We start from the raw sequence: 14,478 nt of genomic DNA, 5'->3' as shown, positions 1-14,478 counted from the left end.
CCATGCTTCTTCCACACCCACTTCCTCCCATCTGACCCCACCCTGTTGATCTTGGTCTCATCTGACCAGATCACCCTCTTCCAGTCCTCCACCGTCCAATACTTCCTCGAGAGAGCGAACTCGTACCGCTTTGTCTTATGTGCTGAGGTGAGGCAGGGCCGTTTCTTCTTGGTAACAGCCCCCATGCCTGCCTGCTTCAGCGCCCGATGAATGGTTTGGACAGAGACATCCCCAAGGAAGGTATCCCTGAGGGCTTGGTGGACTTCTGTGGCTGTATTGGCCTGGCCAGTCTTGATGAGGTGGGTAGCACGGCGGATGGCAGTGGGGGAGAGGAGTAATGGACAGCCACCCTTGGACTTGGGGACCTCAGGACAGTGAGCGGAGCGGATTTTGCTGATCTGACCCCTGCTGACACCAGTTCGGGACCTGATGGCAGAGGTAGAGAGGCCTTGTTGGGCAAGAGAGATGATGGTTTCAACAGTGGCAGATGGAAGCGGCGGGGGCATGGTAGTGGTATGAATGTGAGGTATCTGAGCATGCTGGTGAGCTGGCATAGCACTGTTCAACATTATGTAATATATTCACACAATACCATGTGACCTAATTGCCTAAAAAGTTCGAAACAGCCCGACTTTGACATAGGATCAGTGCCCATTACAGAACTGTTTCCAGGAGGTGTGGTCAAAGATTGAATATTATCTCGGTCCGAAATCATTAAAATCGCACATATTATATATCGTTGGAAAGCCAAGAAACACTGCAATCGAACGCAAATTGAATCATGTTAATAGGGTTATGCATCACGGAGATATTATTGAAATAGCGCCAGAGCACAATTTCTGGAAACAGTTTTGTAAAGCACTGTATCTCACACGACCGAGAGCAGACGGGCGCTCACAGTTGTTCGCGTCCGAACGGTGTGAGCAACTCCCCACCCAATTTGTAAGTCCAAGTATTCAGGAACTCGAGTGGGCCAGACGCGCTGAAACCAGTCGAGTTCGCAGCAGCGTGGACCTTGGCAGCGAAAGCGGCATGCCTCGACCCCACCTGCGGGTAGCGTGCCCCATGACGATGCAGGAGGTGTACTTGGGTCAGCTCACAGCCCCAGGGGACGACGGGAGACGCGTCCTTGAGGCCGAAGAAGTCGCCGACCGACCACCACGGAGAGAGATTTCCCCAGTACTGCATCAAGTTAAAGGTCGACGACTTCTTCGAGGACCCCTCTGTATCTGCGGGGTTCACGAGCGGATAGACATCGGCCTTCTGAGGAGCAACGGGTGCCGTCTCGAGCACGAAAGGCTCATCACCGGCTATGCGACAGAAGAGAAACATCCGTCAGCGATATGTACAACGGAAGGAAGGACCAACGTACTTGGGGTGGGTCCCGCGTGTCCAACTTCCTCCGGACCGGGGAAGTAGGTGTCGATGGACGTGTCCGTCGCGTCAGGGGGCGGGAAGACGGCAGTGACGGTGGAGCCAGCGTAAGAAGACGCGCTGTGTACGGTGCTGGTCGGTTTGGCCAGGGCCAGAGAAGCTGCGCAAAGGGCAAGGAGAAGACGAGCGGAGAAGGCCATCCCGAGAAGAACGGTTGTCTCGCTCGGCTAGCAACAAGTCTGCGAGGCCCAGGAGGTCCACAGAAGACGCGAAGGGACATGATGTCCTCTTTATATGAATCGCTAGAGCGCCCGCCGATGATGTCTTCTCGGATGTATGCAACACGGTGGAAGCGGAGATCGTGATGAGAGGATGAGACGGTGTGAGACATGTGCTCGCATACTATTGATGAGCAGATCTCTTCCTGGAGGGTCACGGGCGCAACATCGTCCAGGGTTGAGGAAGCATTATGGGGAATATCTGACCTTCTGAGGCGATCAGGTGGACGTGGAGACATTCTGATGCATATGCACTGACCAGCGTTCACCACGACGTCGACAGTCTGAGTAACGGTATTGAACGGCAAGTCCCCAGCCGTGTGTGCTGTAGCACCCATTGGAGACATACTTGGTGCTGGCGTGTCTCACTGCAGGGTATCTGTTTGAACTCACCTATGTAGTATCGAATTCCCAGAGGACCCTGCGGCGAAGACATGGTCGATAGACGCACGATTGCATGAAGGGTCGCCCGACTTAAGTACGTGCATGTCGTATGCATCAGTGACTTCTGCCGCGCCGACGGCTCGAAAAAGATGCATCATATGTAGGTGGGCTCGCTTCTATCAATCTTGCCGTTCACGATGGGATTATCGGCGCTCCGCCTTCTGAGGACCACGATCGTCCGCTGTATAGTACTGGTGCGCCCGAGATACAAGAGTCAGTATATGCATATAACTGTATGGAAGCATCCGTGACTTACGGCTGGTCGTTTGGGAGTCGCGAGCAGCGCGCGCTTGCCGGGCCGGAAGTAGCCGTGTGAGCTGAGGTTAGGGGTTGCAAGCGGCCGTACGAATTCCTGGAGTGACAGCGATCGGGGCGTTGGCTTGGAGTTTCAAGCTTGCTCGTCTCCCGGTCTGTCTCTCCGCTTTTGTGCTCGATGTACCCTTCGACAGCCATTGCCTGTATGCATGGCGTTATTTCTTTCGTCCAGGTCGCCTTCGCTTCTCCGGTCGCTCCCGCGTCTCCAGCCACACCGTTCCGCTCGTTATCATGACTACGTTCGCATATGCAACTCAGGTATATCAGTCGCGAGTCTTCTGCGGTGACGCCATGCCAAGATCTCATTTACAGCAGGCGGCATGGGCCGATTCCTCCTGAACAACCCCAACTTCATTGGAGCCGCAAATTCGCGAGGTGAACGCAGGTATAGAGTCCGTTTACGCTGTGTGGACTGCGGTGTAACGTGTGAGTCCTCGCGTTTTCCACAGATCCCAAGAAGACTTCTATGCCTACTCTGCGCTATCATTGGAGCCCGAGGAGATTAGGCTCACCCTGAAGAAAGCGCACAACCTCGACTGGGATCCCTCACACCTTCCACCAGCAATAGCGCGTCAAGTGCTCTTCGTCGGCATATACGACGGCCACGGAGGATCGACAGTCTCACAGTTCCTCCGCCAAGAACTGCATGGACTATTCGAGAACGTACACAAGTCTCAAGTACCTGAGGTGTATGCCTGGGCGAAGGAGCTCGGCGGGTACTTCAGGCGCTTCGACGGCGGGGCAATCGCTCCATGGATTGAACCGAGCGCGCCGACGTTCCAACAAGAGATGGATCTTGAAGCTCGCGCTACACTTGCATTCTTCGAGGTCAGTGAGAATCCATCATGCCCGCAGATCCCCCGTGTGTCCCGACGCTCGCGCTTCTAGGTCGACAAGATCCTCTCCGAGGAGAAGGAAGCCAGAGAATGCGGTGCAACATCATCAGTCGTGCTGCTCAAGTCTCTGGACAACATGGGCTTCTTCCAGGCAGCACAACTTGCTCTCACAGTTGCGCATGTGGGGTGAGCATTCATCCGGCCTCGGACCTGTGGCCGAAGTTACTGAGACTCTGCATCAGGGACACCCGCGTTATCCTCACTTCCACAGACGCGGGCAGGGTCACTCCATTGACCGAGAACCACCACGCGGAAGCGCGTGTGGAGTCCGTACGGCTGCGCCGTATGATGGGTGGACTGACAACAGATTCGTTTGGTGAAGTCCGGTGAGAGAACTCGCTTCGCGTCTTGACAGCGTAGCTCACGAAACTGTCGTTGAAAGTTGGATGGGTGCTCTTGCGAATACCCGCTGGTATGTAGAATCGCGTAATTTTTCCAGTGCACGGTCGCTAATCTATCATGCCTTACACAGTCTCGGTGACCTAAAGTTCAAACCGTTTGGCGTCACTCCAGAGCCCCAGGTCCGACATATGCTTCTCGAAGGTCAGTGGCACGCTAGAGCGCGATTCCACACTGTTTGCTGACGAACTTCCCCACAGGCCCGAAATACTCCCACCTAACGCTCATATCGGACGGCGTGTCCTCAGTCGTCTCCGACGAAGAAATATCGGACCTCGCACGAGGAGCGATAACACCAAAGGTCGCCGCAGACCGCATCCTCACCTTCGCAGAAGAGATGGGCAGTGAGGACAACATGACGGCCGTCATCGTTCCCCTCGCCGGCTGGGGCAAGGTCTCCGGGCCCGACCGGACAAAGGAGCTGCGCGAGTACAGGCTGAAGGGCATGCAGGGCAGCGAACGACATCGCGGGAGGTGGATGTAGACCTCGCTTTTTACCGTTCTTCGCCGATCGTAGATGATACCCTACCCTCACCGTGGTCTGTGGCATAACGTGCGCGGGGCTGCATTGGCAGACGCATATGTTATCCGTCTAATCACTGTATAATGTAGTACACGCATACATAGTACATAGCTACCAAGTTACACACCCTCCTGCACGGGCCCATTGTTGTTGTGGATATCCAGGTTATTTCTGCTGCGGATTACTGTACCTCTCACTGGTATACGTCGCCGTGGCCTGTCAATGTTAGATTTGTGCGGCAGCATGGCCGTCCGCACGTGGGTCGGATCCGGCGGCCCAGATGGTTGTTCCGGACTTGTCGTTCAGCTTCTGAATGACCTGCCCGCGTCCGAACATGCTCCTCTTCAGCCCCGCAGCGCGGCGCGCATCATGGCCCATTTCTGCCGTAGCGTCCACAATGAGTACAACCGTCGCCAACCAGGCCTGAGAGAAGAGAAATTTTGGGAAAGAGACGTACCGCGCAGCTTCTCGATGACCTCGTCCGCGATGCCCTCCTCAAAGTACACCTCACTGTTGATATCACCCGACTGTCCGCTCTGGCTGCTCTCCGTATCCGGGCTGCCCGCGGAGATGCAAAAGCGCGGTGCGTCGAGCGCGGCTTGCACGCCGAACCCGCGTAGGATGTTCAGCAGGACCTGGACGTGTCCCTGAGGCTGTAGATTTGTCATGCACTTGTCAGCACCTCCCCAGCGCGGAGAAGGGGGAAGGGCAATCCAGAGTGAACGCACCTGCATGAAACCGCCCATGACACCATAGCTCAGGAATAGCTCGTCCCCACGAAGTGCCATCGCTGGGATGATAGTGTGGTATGGCCGCTTTCCGCCCTGTGAAGATCCGAGCCGCGTTAATAGAGTGCTGTGTGGCTTGTTTCTGGGGCAGACACCATTCTCGGTTTCATCGTACCTGGAGAACGTTCGGGTGTCCGGGGGTGAGGTTGAAGTTCGACCCGCGGTTCTGGAGGGTGAAGCCGCAGCCCTTCGGTACCGCTGTGTGGTACGAGTTAGGACATATCTATGTAGGTTCGAGAGGAGCTTCCCATACCGGCCGTGCCAAACCCTGTATGCCGGAATGCGTGGTTAGAGCGGTGATGAGGGAGTAGGAACTGGAAGGGCACGTACCGGCGTAGTTGCTTTGGATGTAGCTGCACGCATTGCCGTACTGATCTGCTACCGTGAAATAGACGGTGTCGGAGGAGTGCACGGGGTTTCCCTATACAGAACAAGTTCAGAGTACTTGATAATTGCGTCATGTCTTGACACTTACATGGACGACCTTCGGGTTGGACTTGGTAGTATCGATGAGAGCTGCTCTCGATGAGAGGTACTCCTGTGACAATATCAACGATATGCAGGGGAGATAGGATGGAGAAACAGTGACGGACCTTGCTGAGTAGCTCCTTGACGGGTATGTTGCTGAAGGCCGGGTCGGTCACGAAGTATTGGCTGTCTGCGAAGGCAAGCCTGGAACGACCCAAACGGTGAACTTCACAGCTTTCACGGGTCAAATGTATGCATACCTCATGGCCTCGACGAGTATGTGCAAGTACTCGGCTGAGTTGTGTTCCAATTCAAGCAGGGAGCTGATCTTCCCTTGCGCCTCGACGTTGTCCAGAATACCAAGCGCAAGCAGTGCAGTGAGGCCTTGGCCGTTGGGTGGACACTGGATTCCTGTTCAGTCCCGATGTCACCTATAGCAACTCCCAGCCAACTCACCTCGTAGACGGTGACCTTCTCGTTGAATGTGTAGCTGATGGGCTCGACGAAGTCCGTCTTATGCGACGCAAGGTCTTCGAGCTCCATCACACCGCCTTTGCTCTTGATGAGCTCGACGATGGCTTCTGCGACGCGGCCCTTGTAGAACCCGTCCTTGCCCTTCTCCGCAACCTCGCGAAAGGTCTTGGCCAAGTTGGTCAACTTCATGAACTGTCCCGGTAGCGGCGCCTTGCCGTCGAGTAGCATCTCATCGCCGTTAGGGGATGCATTCTTAAGCAAGGGCTCTGAGCGCTGGTATTGGAAGCTGTTGATTTCCGTGACCGGGAACCTGTAAGCCAATTAAGTTAGGGGTGATGCCGATGGCACGGGAGGGCTGAGAAACGTACCCGCCCTCTGCGAGTCTGATAGCAGGCTCGAGGACATCCGCGACGGACAGCTTGCCACTGCCCAGTTGCTCGACAGTGTCGACCCACGCAGCCGCGCATCCTGAGCGATGATGCAGGTCAACAAACATGGCCCCCAAGGTCCGCATGATGAAGTTACCCACCAGGAACGGTAACGGAGTTAAGATTGGTACCAGGAATGCTGTTGCCCGTGACACCCTGACTGCGTGCATGGTCGATGGTGAGCTTCGCTGGTGAACGTCCTGAACCGTTCAGTGCCTTGACAGTCTTCGCCTTTGCATCGTAAAACAGGCAAAAGGCGTCTCTGAATGCAGAAGGAGGTGAATGCGCTGTCTTCCTCGAGCAAGGGAACACTTACCCTCCGATGCCACAGCAGCTGGGTTCGGTGACGTTCAGCGCGGCGGAAGTAGCAACAGCGGCATCAGCTGAAGTGATATCATCAGTCTGTGGTTACCGTCGATTAAGGCTAGAAGCTCAATCACCTGCATTACCCCCCTTCCTGAGGATCTCCAGGCCGGCTTCTACAGCTAATGGTTGCGATGCGGCGACCATGCCCTTGGACCCGTAAACCACTGATCTGCGGCTTGGGAACCGCTGGAAGACGATCTCCGGCTGCACGACCTTGTTCCAATCGATCTTCATGTTTGATATCGACGACGTCACCTCTTGAATGTGATCCTTCCGGCCCAGAGTCTCCAGGAGCAACGGTGCACGCAGTCGACGGCGGGTTAAGGAGGAAAGAGCTCGAGCTCTACGTCCACGGGGCTATATACTGGTGTCGTGAGAACGGCGGGGACGCGACACATATCCGTGTAAACGGGATGCCGACGTCGAGGATAAGTTGGATAAACGAATCCTTGCGCGATACCAGCAGCGTGAGGCTTGCCGTTGGATCGGCGGACCTCCGTCCCGAGTGCGGGCCTCCGGGGTCGGCCCGCCTCCCCGTGCCACCACCCACAATATAGACGCCATATATCTCGGCCTTCATCCTCGAGTACCTACGTCGTCTCTAGATCTTCCACTGTCTCGACTCTGTTCAGCATGCAGGACCTCGTGCAGTACTGTGGCCCGACTCACGGTGCTGGCTTGCTACGTCTTGTAGGCTGCCTGCCCCGCCGTTGTGTAAGTCGCCGACGCCGGCTCAGGTACCTTCAATTTGTGAAGCCGGTAGCGCAAGTATAATGATGCAATGGGACTCTAATTCAAGATACCGGATCCCGAAGCAGTGCTGAGGTGAATTAAGCGGTTGTGAACATCGGTGGCTTTCCTTCAGCTTGCCGGGGAGAGACCGCCAAGGACCTGCTGAGATCTCCTGTTTCAACCAGCGCTCCATCATTCCCGGGCGACCGCAATGATCACTGATATACGTACGCGTATCGCACTAGCAGACACATAAGTAGCGTCTATAGAAGTCTGCAAGCGTTTCTGGGTGGTATTGCGCGTTTGTCATCCTATCCTTACTAGGGGCCGTTCGTGGCTGTGGACGCCTCCTCCAACTCTTCCTTGGACCAAGACCATCACTATGCCGAAGACATCCTCCACAACGTCGTCCCCCGTAACACGGTCGGCCGGCGCGCCTTTTCAGAACGCGCAGGTACTGCGCAGAAATCAGGTAACTAGTTCTCGGCATATGCCCCTCCCTGCCCCAGACACATCAGGCCTGACCGCGCACCACCTTCAGGCGTGTCACCAGTGCCGAAGACGCAAGCTGGTGAGTCTCACTGCCCTCTTCGACCCATATCATCATTTCACTGACGTGGCATCCGCTAAAGAAATGGTAAGGGTCTCACCAACCATCCCCGAGGCATGCCCGATGCCCGAGCCTAGCTGAATGTACCGGCGCTTCTTCTCTGCAGTGATGCGAAGAGGCCATACTGCTCGACTTGCACTCGGTCACATGCGTACGCTGTTGCCCATGCGCCGTCTGGAAAGGAGCACCCTCTTCACCCAGAGTGCACATTCGATGAAGGCAAGAATGGTCTTCCGGTGACTTGAGCTAGCGCTAATAACCTGTGGTTACAGTGTCCGAGCCCACTGGTGCTGTTGATACACAAGAGCCCAAAAATAGATTCGAACGACTTGAGAACAGGATATGTGAGCATACCGGTGACTATCCTATGGCGCCGTCCTAAAAACTCTCTCTCTATCAGCGGAATTGGAAACTCTCCTGAAGGAGAAAGACCAGACATTGAGCACCGATGTGTCAGCTCGTCCGACTCGAACCAGATCTACAGATAGCTCCCTTGAGTCCACTGCGCTGTTCTTCGGCTTGCAGAGCGACTCTTTCGATCTCATTGGCAATGACGATTCCATGGCGATGGATCCTTTGAGTACTCTGTCCTCTACACCCTTGGACGACCTCGCGGGCATCGCTGCCTTCATGGGCACCCCTACTCCGTCAGGCTACGTGGCGGATGACAACTTCAGCGGTATGAATGTGGTGAATCCGGGTTGGCCGCAATACTTGCCAAATATTTCTACACTGCGCCATTTGTGAGTCCTTCGTGGCAACCAATGCGGATCTCTCCTGAACATTTTGACAGGGTCGAAGCATACTTCAACTTCACTCCCCTAGCTAATCGCATGTTCCATGCTCCGACGTTCATAGCATCCCTGAATCTACCACCGACTCATCCCAAGTTCCCGTCGTCTGCTGTCTTGCACGCGATGTGCGCTGTAGGGAGCATGTACACAGCGACAACCACCCATACGCCATCTGGTTTGTAACTCTTCTCACACTTCGCGACAATAGACTTAACGCTTGCACAGATGGGAACTCTATCGTCGACGGCTTGAGTGATACATTCGCAGAGATGCAAATCCGAGCTGCCAAAAATGCATTGTCTGCATCTCTTCGAGCCACCGCTAACCTCTTTGAGTCTCTCCAAGGTAACTGGTTACTGCCTCCTTGACGTACTCAAGTCTCTGACTGTCTTCCAGCCCACGTCATCATCGCTCTATGGTACTGGTACAACGCACGGTGGTCTGAGGTAAGTGCATAAGACGCCTATGCCGTCGTCAGTGTGCTGATCTCTCTCAAGGCATGCGTCTCGTTCGCAGTCTCCCTCCGCCATGCCGTTCCGTGTGGGTTGAACGTGTGTCCGCCGTTTGACAGCATTACGACGTCTAGCATGGCACGCTCATCCATTATACCACCGGCGACTAACGTCATGGAAGACGAGATGCGTCGCAATACCTTCTGGATAGGTGAGTGGCGTGGCTCCAGATCATACTCCTTTCCCGCTAATCACTATTCTAGCATACATGACGGAGCGCCATTTCACAGCAATCAACAGCTTCGCGACGTTCCTAGACGATGAGGATGTCAGCCAGATGCTGCCTGTACGCGGTGACCAGTTCGACAAAGGGGTGAGTGTTCCCGGCGAGTGCAGACCATAATGTACTGAAGAGGAGTGGGTAGATCCTGGTCCCTCCACGCGATCGTCAGTGGTCGCACGAGCATCATGTCATTGAGGTACAACCGGAAGATCAAGTTGATTCCTTCATCCTTCACGTCAAAGCGACCATGCTCCTCTCCAAAGTCAAGTTCTTCAACTGCCGTTACAAGTCCAAGCGGCATCGTGGTGATCCGGACTACCAGCCGGACCCCGACGGCCTCCCTGGTCATCCCCGAGCCGACGTTACGACTACGCGCGCATTCAAAGAGCTCGACAATCTCATCATCACCTACCGTGAATCGTTCCCGTCGCATTTGAGGGATCCCGTAGCACGTGGGACAATTGACGGTTCTCTGCTGACCGCGTTGTCCAGCGCGCATTTGTGAGCGACTCTTCCCACTAATTTGACATGCAATCATTCTAGTACTCATATATGCGCAGTGCGACCATCATGCTGCACGAAGGCCATGCCCTTGTCGGACAACCGGCTTGCGTATCGTCCTGCAAAATTCTCGCCGCTGCTCGCGCTATCCTTAACCTGCTCCACTCAGCATACTCCACAAGCCACAACTTGGCGACGCTGGGAGTGTTTCCCATGGTGATTCCAATGCATAGTTTCCTGTTGAAAATACGCTCAACGTGTCTATAGGTGTGCTGGTTTGTCGCATGTCGTGTCTTGATCCGCTTCTTGCGGGCAGCGCTTGACGCGAAGAGCGAGGAGCACATCAACGTGCTCAGGACCGAAGTCGACTTCATCAGGTACGCTTTGTGTTGAGCGATCACTCTCAGCCATGCTGACCCTCTCGCAGGGGTGTGATCGCCGATATCGGCGAGAACTTCCCCCATGCCCGTAAGATCCAGCTCCTATTAGTGAGACCGACGCAACACGTACTGACACTAGCGCTTAACAGAGCAATACGGCAAGATGCTGAACGACTACCTCTCTCAGATGTGCGGGAAGGAGTTCCTGCAAGTTAGACCTGCGATCCTCCCAAGTCGACAGTCGCGGAGCCCAGAGGGACCTTCTACCATTGTGGAGGAACCACAACTGGACTTCGGCCTGGAGATGGAGCCTAATCATTCCGTTATGGTCTAAGTCTGAGCTGACCTAAAAGTGGACTTGAAAACCTACTATGATTCGTTGCTGCTGTGTTAGATGCGACTGGGGGATGTGCACGACTCTCAATCTATCGCTTCCTTGCTTGCTTCCTGGGGGGACTCCTGTACTCGTAGCTCGCTCGTGTACAGTAGTTTAGTCCTGGTGTACAAACTACAATTTTATCAGCTCTTAAGGAATGCCTGTACTTGTGTGGGTAGAAGCTGCGCTGACTGAGGGACTCAGCGTTATCGGACGGAGACCACATTTATTGGCAGTTCTTCCCATAATCATTGCCATTGCCAACGCCGTCCGGGATCCCCGGGCCGGCGACTTTAGCCTCTCTACCGAGTGTACTCTGTGGCTTGTAACACGACCTCCAAGACTCGTTCCCGTAGTGCCCCCTACATCTCGCACCATCCCTGCAGACGCCTTCTGAACCTAGGCAAATCATTTATGGGGGGCAATCAATCTGTTCCGAAGGTTACCAAGCAAGACCGCGCTATACTAGAGTCAGTGACTCCGAACGCCGCTCCGGACGGTCTGGGATGAATCGTTCACAGTTTGAAACTACAGCGCGACAAGGTTAGGCAGTACCAGAAGAAGGTGAGATGCTGAGTACCGAGCTCTCCCAGACCCCGGACTGTCGTGGCTGACGATTTGGGGGAAGATCCAAGTCGTCCTGGACCGCGAGCATGAGATTGCCAAGCAACAGCTGGCTGCGGGCAACAAGGACCGTGCACTCGTCGCGCTGAGAAAACGGAAGTACCAGGAGGGTCTTCTCGCGAAGACGGATGCTCAGCTGGAGAACTTGGAGAAGCTGGTGCGTGTGCAGCCAATTCCGTACCTACTCACCCTCATGCCCACATCCTGCACCCCCCTCTCAGGTCTCTACTATCGAATTCTCCCTCGTCGAGGTCTCGGTGCTTCATGGCTTGCAGCAAGGCAATGAAGTCTTGAAGGAAATCCACAAGGAGCTGAATGTCGAGAACGTGGAACGCATATTGGAGGAGACCCAGGAGGCAAGGGAATATCAACGAGTACGTGGCTCTGGAAAATCATGCTCTGCGCTGTAGACTCACTGATCTGCTGTAGGAAGTCGATGAGATGCTCGCAAATGCCCTTACGCTCGAGGACGAGGAGGCGGTCCAGGCCGAATTGCGCGAATTGCAGCTGGAGACAGTGCGTCCGATTTTGTTCCGCTTCGTATCCATGCTGACCGGCCGTCTTGAAGCTTGGAGTGCAGGATACGGAACGTCCAGTCACATTGCCATCTGTGCCACAGGAAGTGCCCGTTTCCAAAGGTGCGTCCATCGACGCATTGCATACAGCGCGCCGTGCTCACTCACCATGCTATGTGGGGCAGAGCCAGAAGCTCAGCCCGAAGAGCGGGAACGGGTTCCCGTCGCAGCATGATCCATCTCCCACGTACCATAGCATATCGTGTACAATACTAATACAACCCGGAATATACCAGAGGCGGAGCACGTCTACCATCCCTCGAAGTCCCCAAACCCGATCCGCCGCTTCTTCTTGGGCTCCTCCGGTGCCGCCGGGACTGGACTGGGACTTGCGACAGTGTCCAAAGGTCGCTTGGAATTGAGGTTCAGATACTTTCCGATGCCGCCCCCGACGGCTCCAGGCCCTGACTTCTCGGAGCCAACTTTCACCCCGAACCAGTTGACGTCGTCCTTCGCCTTTTCCTCGGCCTCCTTGGTCCGGGTAACTTGAACCTCTGCTTTACGCGCTCGTTTCCTCTCCTCGCGTTGTTTGTACTCCTCAAACGGATCTTGGTAGCTAGCATATGAGGCAATGTTTAGCGCAGCGTTCGGATACACGCATGGTATGGAATTGAGAGCTTACATGACGACCTCCGTGATCCTGACTTGCTTTGCTGGTCGCTCAGTGCCGGGCTTGACGGGCAGTGCTTCAAGCGCGTCCAACACATCCTCGCCTCCGACAAGCTTGCCGAAGACGGTGTGCTTCTTGTCGAGATGTGGTGTCTCCCGGAAGGTAATGTAAAATTGTGAGCCGTTCGTTCTCGGTCCCTTGTTCGCCATTGCCACAACGCCTCGACTGTCATGCTTGGCCGCGTTTCGCAAGTCATATTCGTCGCGGAACGGCGTGCCCCAAAATGATTCCCCCCCTGAACCCGTTCCTGTAGGGTCTCCTGTTTGGATCTATCGTGGGGATAAGTCATATCATACAGTGACATGGAAGCGTCCACCAACCATGAAACCTGGGATTAATCGGTGGAAGAGGTTGTTGTTGTACTTTCCGGCCTTCGCCAGTTGGAGGAAGTTATAACATGTTTTCGGAGCCTGGAATATCTGTGAGTTCCGCTTGGGCAAGACTGAAGCTTGGCTAAACGCACCTTCTCGCAGAATAATTCGAGGTTGAGAGCACCGCCGCCCAGGCTCGTGACTACTCGAACATACGCACGACGCTTGCCGACGTCCTTCTCCTTACCCTTGCCTTTCGGAGGGTTTGCGAACTCGTCGAACATAAGCTCTTCCTGTGTATATGTCAGAACGTGTACGGAGGCCATAGGCTTTCAACATTGAACATACCTCATCCCAAAGAAGCTGAGAACTCTGTGTCTGCGGGTCAACAGAAGTCGAAGTAAGCGAAGCTCCAGGAAGGCCGGTTGAGTATGGAGATGCGTTCCCTGCACAAGCGTCGAGAGTCAGAGGAACATCTATTTCGTTGAGAGGACACTCACATGGGACGGCTGCTTTTGCTTCCGCAACAGCCCCGGCAGCAGCTGGTTTAGTTACGACAGCTTTTGACTTCGCATCGACCTTCTCAGCTTTCTCGGTCGCTGCTATCTTGGCGGGTATAGATGCCGTTGGCATCCCATGAGGGTTCTGCAGAGTGATGACATCCTCCCTGGATACGAATCAGCACAACCCCGGGCACACATTCGGAAATCACGCACTTCTTGAACTTCACGTCCGCAACCAGGTCGCGGCCACCCTTAATACTTTCAGCCAGGAAGACATTGCCTGTCGTGGCGATTGCAACAATATGGGAGTGCTCGCTGAATGGCTTGAACGAGATGGGGTCGTGTATTTCTCCCGAGGGTTTGCGCGAGTAGTGGAGGGTGATGAGGTCAGAGGGTTGTAAGGGTTCTTGCGTTACGGGATTGAGGTTGTTGTGCTGCCTACACTCTCGCCGTCAGCTTGCAAGACAAAGATGAGATGTCAGTTGTACGCACTTGAGCCATGGTATGATACTGACTAAGTCAAAGACGTTCCCAGTACCATCAGCATTCCGGGCGCAGACTGGATGGGTGAACGGCTGGAAGGTCAGGGCGCAGCAGTCGAAGGGAGTTCGTGCGCCCGGGTGTGGTGCTTCTTGTTTGCTACTCACATAAGCGGTCAGGAAATATATAAGAGTCGAGTAGGAACTGGTACGTACGCCTTGGCACCTGCTGAGGATGCAGTGTGCTGCCCAAACATGCCGGAGTGCTCGGCGTGTGTGACATAGAGCTTGTTCGAGTTCCCGTGTCCCATGTTGACGAATCAGAGAGCGTGTAGGCGAAAGCAAGGCTTTGGAAGGAGGCTAGCACGATGGTCGACGACAAGAGTTGGTTGGATAACTCCGTGCACAGACGTCGCAGAAATGTCCCTAGGCGCC

General features: G+C 54.9%; 6 protein-coding genes across 6 annotated transcripts in view; 3 read left to right on the top strand and 3 right to left on the bottom strand.

The window, feature by feature from the left end:
* L226DRAFT_549057 (phosphoglycerate mutase-like protein) overlaps window positions 1–1,574 on the bottom strand; it is a gene marked incomplete at its 5' end in the record, with an annotated part of 4,865 nt that extends 3,291 nt beyond the window's left edge. The window contains 2 exons of the mRNA XM_067682646.1: window positions 899–1,310; window positions 1,373–1,574. Coding sequence (XP_067542516.1) covers window positions 899–1,310; window positions 1,373–1,574 — 614 coding nt within the window. The remainder of the gene's footprint in view (window positions 1–898; window positions 1,311–1,372) is intronic.
* Window positions 1,575–2,479: 905 nt separating this feature from the next.
* Window positions 2,480–4,495, top strand: L226DRAFT_555968 (protein serine/threonine phosphatase 2C). The gene is made up of 8 exons (XM_067683095.1): window positions 2,480–2,669; window positions 2,724–2,796; window positions 2,861–3,239; window positions 3,300–3,433; window positions 3,490–3,633; window positions 3,690–3,719; window positions 3,780–3,850; window positions 3,907–4,495. Exons 1-8 carry the CDS (start codon window positions 2,561–2,563, stop codon window positions 4,188–4,190), a joined length of 1,224 nt encoding a protein of 407 aa, XP_067542515.1. The 5' UTR covers window positions 2,480–2,560; the 3' UTR covers window positions 4,191–4,495.
* Window positions 4,286–7,166, bottom strand: L226DRAFT_549055 (gamma-glutamyltranspeptidase). The gene is made up of 14 exons (XM_067682645.1): window positions 6,828–7,166; window positions 6,704–6,770; window positions 6,489–6,649; window positions 6,328–6,427; window positions 5,942–6,269; window positions 5,746–5,888; window positions 5,611–5,689; window positions 5,493–5,555; window positions 5,348–5,438; window positions 5,271–5,285; window positions 5,133–5,215; window positions 4,958–5,053; window positions 4,687–4,882; window positions 4,286–4,609 (listed from the first exon to the last, which is right to left on the bottom strand). The coding sequence occupies exons 1-14, from the start codon at window positions 6,985–6,987 to the stop codon at window positions 4,455–4,457; spliced, it is 1,737 nt and encodes a 578-aa protein (XP_067542514.1). The 5' UTR covers window positions 6,988–7,166; the 3' UTR covers window positions 4,286–4,454.
* Window positions 7,167–7,852: 686 nt separating this feature from the next.
* L226DRAFT_475426 (uncharacterized protein) lies at window positions 7,853–11,043 on the top strand. Its single transcript, XM_067676667.1, has 16 exons — window positions 7,853–7,957; window positions 8,027–8,056; window positions 8,118–8,122; window positions 8,202–8,314; window positions 8,368–8,439; window positions 8,496–8,838; window positions 8,889–9,064; window positions 9,115–9,234; window positions 9,286–9,335; window positions 9,387–9,552; window positions 9,605–9,714; window positions 9,767–10,125; window positions 10,185–10,341; window positions 10,393–10,502; window positions 10,553–10,593; window positions 10,655–11,043. The coding sequence occupies exons 1-16, from the start codon at window positions 7,868–7,870 to the stop codon at window positions 10,837–10,839; spliced, it is 2,127 nt and encodes a 708-aa protein (XP_067542513.1). The 5' UTR covers window positions 7,853–7,867; the 3' UTR covers window positions 10,840–11,043.
* Window positions 11,044–11,218: 175 nt separating this feature from the next.
* On the top strand, window positions 11,219–12,342 carry L226DRAFT_475424 (uncharacterized protein). The gene is made up of 7 exons (XM_067676666.1): window positions 11,219–11,351; window positions 11,403–11,445; window positions 11,510–11,662; window positions 11,727–11,879; window positions 11,935–12,021; window positions 12,074–12,143; window positions 12,206–12,342. Exons 1-7 carry the CDS (start codon window positions 11,296–11,298, stop codon window positions 12,253–12,255), a joined length of 612 nt encoding a protein of 203 aa, XP_067542512.1. The 5' UTR covers window positions 11,219–11,295; the 3' UTR covers window positions 12,256–12,342.
* L226DRAFT_555965 (cyclophilin-like protein) lies at window positions 12,224–14,451 on the bottom strand. The gene is made up of 9 exons (XM_067683094.1): window positions 14,260–14,451; window positions 14,057–14,203; window positions 13,778–14,002; window positions 13,562–13,728; window positions 13,410–13,507; window positions 13,214–13,354; window positions 13,071–13,160; window positions 12,703–13,019; window positions 12,224–12,636 (listed from the first exon to the last, which is right to left on the bottom strand). Exons 1-9 carry the CDS (start codon window positions 14,352–14,354, stop codon window positions 12,330–12,332), a joined length of 1,587 nt encoding a protein of 528 aa, XP_067542511.1. The 5' UTR covers window positions 14,355–14,451; the 3' UTR covers window positions 12,224–12,329.
* Between the last annotated feature and the right edge of the window lie 27 nt (window positions 14,452–14,478).

Source organism: Lentinus tigrinus (assembly GCF_003813185.1).
Source record: "Lentinus tigrinus ALCF2SS1-7 unplaced genomic scaffold L226scaffold_1, whole genome shotgun sequence".
NCBI classification, from domain to species: Eukaryota; Fungi; Basidiomycota; class Agaricomycetes; order Polyporales; family Polyporaceae; genus Lentinus; species Lentinus tigrinus.
Note: the sequence above shows the minus strand (reverse complement) of the source record. Positions and strands in the feature narration are given on the sequence as shown.